At 43.4% G+C, this 5,615-nt stretch overlaps 1 protein-coding gene across 1 annotated transcript; it reads left to right on the top strand.

Annotated features, from left to right (window-relative positions):
- The first annotated feature begins 1,953 nt into the window (after positions 1–1,953).
- Positions 1,954–5,223, top strand: SLITRK3 (SLIT and NTRK like family member 3). The gene has a single exon (XM_081534132.1). It carries the CDS (start codon positions 2,006–2,008, stop codon positions 4,946–4,948), a length of 2,943 nt encoding a protein of 980 aa, XP_081390258.1. The 5' UTR covers positions 1,954–2,005; the 3' UTR covers positions 4,949–5,223.
- The last annotated feature ends 392 nt before the right edge of the window (positions 5,224–5,615 follow it).

Below are 5,615 nucleotides of genomic sequence, written 5' to 3'. Positions count from 1 at the left end.
CGGCGGCGGCGTTAGCGAAGCTGGAAGCCTGCAGCAGCCCCTTCTCTCTCTATTGAGTGTGCCAAGCGGCAGTTCTGCATTCTAAAGAAACCCATTGAAAGGCCCCTTGCATTCCCAGCACGTCTCAAGCTTGCTGCCTTTTATTTTTATTTTTTTTCCTGTGGTCTCTTCCCCCACCCCCCACTATCCCCCTTTGCTTCAGCTTCAGCAAAAGGAAGGAAGGGGGAGGGAAAGAGAGAATCCTTAAACTCAAGCTTCTTCTTGTTTTTTTTTCCTTCCCCCCTCCCTCAATGATCAATGCTTAAAAAAAAAAAAAAATCCTGCAAAATAGGTAAGTCAAAGCCATCTGGAGCTTTTCTTGTCTAAATTTCAGGGACCTCAAAAACAAGGGAAAGCATTAAAAAAAAAAAAGAATGGTGAAAAAGAAAGAACTTAAGTAGGTTTTAATATTTTAAAAGCGATGCAAGAAAGACTAACTGATACTGCAGCGTAGCCTCATCTGCCTTCTTTTTTCATTTAATTGTTTCCAAAAATTTAGTACTGCATGCCTGAGGCAAATTTCTCTTTGCTTTCTTAAAGGTTCTCCTTTCCATACAGCTGTGTACATCATATGCAGGCTGAATGTGGAGATTTATTCTTTTCCAGTAAATGTGGAGATTTACTCTCCCTATAAGTTATATCATTGTGTTTTAAGTTAGAAGGTTGACAAAATATTTCCTTAATGGATGCATTTGTGTGGAAAGAAAATACATACTAAAAACTCTGGTTTATTTTTATTGAGCAAAAACAATTCAATTTTGATTGATATTTCAGTGACTTAGAAGGGCAATCTAATATAACTGAATTATTATAATTTATTTATATATGCATTTTCATATATGGATATTAGGCTCCAAGAGAGCCATGGAGGAAAGCTCCGTATTATTAGACTAGTGCACTGTATTTGTTTCTTCTCATTGGAAAAGAGCAGTATCTTTCTAAAATGTATTTCATATGATAGATCATTTATCAGCAGGTAAGAATCCAGGTTTCCACTATTTCTTGCCTTTACCCAAACCTCCTCTACAAACCACCTGCCATTCCATCTTTTTGCAGGATTCCTCAGTTGATCCTGAAGGAACAGATATATACATTCCAAACTAAGCTCTGCAAGTGTTTTAATACAGACACTCCTATGCTCAGCACCCTTTAGCTGTCACTATCTTTAGCTCTGACAACTGCATGGGCTTATTCTTTAGAAAGACTAATCATGCCTAAAGGATTTAAACAGCCAAATGATACATATATGTAGAAATCATTTAATTAAAGGAGATGTTAATAATCTGTGCTTGGGCAAAAGGGGTTGGGGCACAGTGAGTTACTGGGGATGCACTAAACTTAAGCATATTGTGCTCATTTCTTAAGAGAAATCTTGGGTTTTCCTGAGATACCAATCATCTTACACAGCTTAACATCTGATGTTGGTCCAAGGGCTCATAATCTATCACACTCTTTAATCTAATAACTTTGGGGCATGCCATGTCTTTTTATGAACAGAAACCCATAGTTTAAAGAACATTTTTTTCCATCAGAGTTTCAATCAGATCCATAATAGGCACCTCTGATAACAATGTGAGTTTTAACAGGCAAACAAGTGTAATGGCCAAATGATTGCCATTATTACTGAATCTGCCTATCCCTAAGAGGAATCACTGTATGCCAGTTTCCTTGCTTGCTACAAGAGACAACAAAGGCTGCTTTTGATTTAATGATATGCCCTTCACCAAGTATGGCTTGATTCAGGAAAATGTCATCACATGGCACAATACTTCAGTCTCCTAATTTTAAGATATAAGACGTATTAAGCATGTTGACAGGTCATTTTGAGTGTCAGTTCAACAATTACTAAAGTTTTTATATCACTCTTAAAAAGCTCCACCTATAGGAGTCAATTAGAATAGTGTATATGATGAAAAGCTAAAAATCTGCATCTTTATTTCTGTTGCAGTTTTGTAATCAACCGCGAATGATGAAACCTTCTATAGCTGAGATGCTTCACAGAGGGAGGATGTTGTGGATAATTCTTCTAAGCACAATTGCTTTAGGATGGACTACCCCGATTCCCCTGATAGAGGACTCAGAGGAAATAGATGAGCCCTGTTTTGATCCATGCTACTGTGAAGTTAAAGAAAGCCTCTTTCATATACATTGTGACAGCAAAGGATTTACAAATATTAGTCAGATTACTGAGTTCTGGTCAAGACCTTTTAAACTGTATCTGCAGAGAAATTCGATGAGGAAATTGTACACCAACAGTTTTCTTCATTTGAATAATGCTGTGTCCATTAACCTTGGGAACAATGCATTGCAGGACATTCAAACAGGAGCTTTCAATGGTCTTAAGATTTTAAAGAGACTATATCTTCACGAGAACAAACTAGACGTCTTCAGAAATGACACCTTCCTTGGCTTGGAAAGTCTGGAATATCTACAGGCAGACTACAATGTCATTAAACGCATTGAGAGTGGGGCATTTCGGAATCTAAGTAAATTGAGAGTTCTGATTTTAAATGATAATCTCATTCCCATGCTTCCAACAAATTTATTTAAAGCTGTCTCCTTAACCCACTTGGACCTGCGTGGAAACAGGTTAAAAGTTCTTTTTTACCGAGGAATGCTAGACCACATTGGCAGAAGCCTGATGGAGCTCCAGCTGGAAGAAAATCCCTGGAACTGTACATGTGAAATCGTGCAACTGAAGAGTTGGCTGGAACGCATTCCTTATACTGCCCTAGTGGGAGATATCACCTGCGAGACTCCTTTCCATTTTCATGGAAAGGACCTGCGAGAAATCAGGAAAACAGAACTCTGCCCCTTGTTGTCTGACTCTGAGGTGGAGGCTAGTTTGGGAATTCCCCACTTGTCATCAAACAAGGAGAATGCATGGCCAACTAAGCCTTCCTCGATGCTGTCCTCTGTCCATTTTACTGCTTCTTCTGTTGAATACAAGTCCTCAAATAAACAGCCCAAACCCACCAAACAGCCTCGAACACCAAGGCCACCGTCCACATCTCAAGCTTTATACCCTGGTCCAAACCAACCTCCCATTGCTCCTTATCAGACCAGACCACCCATTCCCATTATATGCCCTACTGGGTGTACCTGTAATTTGCATATCAATGACCTTGGTTTGACTGTCAACTGCAAAGAGAGAGGATTTAATAACATTTCTGAACTTCTTCCAAGGCCTCTGAATGCCAAGAAATTGTACCTGAGTAGCAATCTGATTCAGAAAATATACCGTTCTGATTTTTGGAATTTCTCTTCCTTGGATCTCTTACATCTGGGGAACAATCGTATTTCTTATGTCCAGGATGGGGCCTTCATCAACCTGCCTAACCTAAAGAGCCTCTTTCTCAATGGCAATGATATAGAGAAGCTGACTCCAGGCATGTTTCGAGGCCTACAGAGTCTGCACTACTTGTACTTTGAGTTCAATGTCATCCGGGAAATCCAGCCTGCAGCCTTCAGCCTCATGCCCAACTTGAAGCTGCTATTCCTCAACAATAACTTGCTGAGGACCCTGCCAACAGATGCCTTTGCAGGCACATCCCTGGCTCGGCTCAACTTGAGAAAGAACTACTTCCTCTATCTTCCTGTGGCTGGTGTCCTAGAACACTTGAATGCCATTGTCCAGATAGACCTCAACGAGAATCCTTGGGACTGTACCTGTGACCTGGTCCCCTTCAAACAGTGGATCGAAACCATCAGCTCAGTCAGTGTGGTGGGTGATGTCCTATGCAGGAGCCCTGAGAACCTCACCCATCGTGACGTGCGCACTATTGAACTGGAAGTTCTCTGCCCAGAGATGCTGCACATTGCACCAGCTGGAGCATCCCCAGCTCAGCCCGGAGATGCTCACCTTGCTGGGGGGCCGACGAGTGCATCACCTTATGAGTTCTCTCCCCCTGGGGGCCCTGTGCCACTTTCTGTGTTGATTCTCAGCCTGCTGGTTCTGTTTTTTTCAGCAGTCTTTGTTGCTGCAGGCCTCTTTGCCTATGTCCTCCGACGGCGCCGGAAGAAGCTGCCCTTTAGAAGCAAGAGGCAGGAAGGCGTGGACCTCACTGGCATCCAGATGCAATGCCACCGACTTTTTGAGGATGGTGGAGGTGGTGGAGGTGGAAATGGAGGTGGGGGCCGGCCAACTATTTCCTCCCCAGAGAAGGCCCCTCCCGTGGGTCACGTATACGAGTACATTCCTCATCCCGTTACTCAGATGTGCAACAACCCCATCTACAAGCCTCGTGAGGAGGAGGAGGTGGCTGTTTCATCTGGGCCAGAGGCAGGGGGTGCAGATCGTGGGGCTCCTGCGACACAACCTCCGGGAATGGGGGAGGTTCTCCTAGGAAGTGAGCAGTTTGCTGAGACACCCAAGGAGAACCACAGCAACTACCGGACCTTGCTAGAAAAAGAAAAGGAGTGGGCGCTGGCAGTGTCCAGCTCCCAGCTCAACACCATAGTGACCATGAATCATCATCACCCTCACCCTCACCACTCAACAGTTGGTGGGGTTTCCGGGGTAGTTGCGGGAACTGGGGGAGACTTGGTTGGGTTCCGCCACCACGAGAAGAATGGCGGGGTGGTGCTGTTTCCTCCGGGGGGAGGCTGTGGTGGCAGCAGTATGCTACTAGACCGAGAGAGGCCACAACCAGCCCCCTGTACGGTGGGGTTCGTGGACTGTCTCTACGGCACAGTGCCCAAATTAAAGGAACTGCATGTCCATCCTCCTGGCATGCAATATCCAGACTTACAGCAGGACGCCAGGCTCAAAGAAACCCTTCTCTTCTCGGCTGGAAAGGGCTTCACAGACCACCAAACCCAAAAAAGTGATTACCTCGAGTTAAGGGCCAAACTTCAAACCAAGCCGGATTACCTCGAAGTCCTGGAGAAGACAACATATAGGTTCTAACAGAAAAAGAAAAATACATTAGTGCTTTTTTTTTTTTTTCAAACGAAAAGAAAAATAAAAGAAATATATCCCTTGCTCCCTTTACACTTGTCCCAATAACTCCATCCTCACAAACTTCCCAGCCCTGAACAGAACTGAAACCGCATGATAACTAGAAAATACAGATGTATGCTCTCCCCACTCAGATGTGATTTGGAGGAAGGGCCATACACAGATCATTAATCAATGAAGTGCCTTCACAGACTTTTGCCAGCAAATGTTATCATTATTTTTTTATACTGAAACTTGAGACTTTGACTGTGCCATGTATAAGGTATATCGGGGATCATTGTATTGATCCTAATTAAGTAAAATTCAATGTGTCTTTTTATTTTTCAGTAACTTTTTTTTTTTTTTAGTTGTAGTTTTGTTTTGACAGGGAGGGGGGAAAACAGATTGACATTTGTGGTTTTCGTTCCTCTTCCCATGATGGCACAGATTCTGTACATGTATTAACAATGCAGTTTGCTGCATGCCTGGAAACTGCAAGACGGGGAGGGAGGGGCGGGCTTTGCTGGAATGTTCTCACCCACTCGTTTTTCTCTCACACACATACCCACATGCATATCACAAACCCCTGCACATAGTTAGGTCCCTAAACCTGCAGCTTCTTCCTTCTGGTGTAGGT

Source organism: Giraffa tippelskirchi, chromosome 2 (genome assembly GCF_054371585.1).
Source record: "Giraffa tippelskirchi isolate mGirTip1 chromosome 2, T2T-mGirTip1v1.2.pri, whole genome shotgun sequence".
NCBI classification, from domain to species: Eukaryota; Metazoa; Chordata; class Mammalia; order Artiodactyla; family Giraffidae; genus Giraffa; species Giraffa tippelskirchi.
Note: the sequence above shows the minus strand (reverse complement) of the source record. Positions and strands in the feature narration are given on the sequence as shown.

Bases quoted from the DNA above. Each gene is read 5' to 3' on its own strand.
- SLITRK3 (XM_081534132.1), top strand. From the start codon at position 2,006: ATGATGAAACCTTCTATAGCTGAGATGCTTCACAGAGGGAGGATGTTG.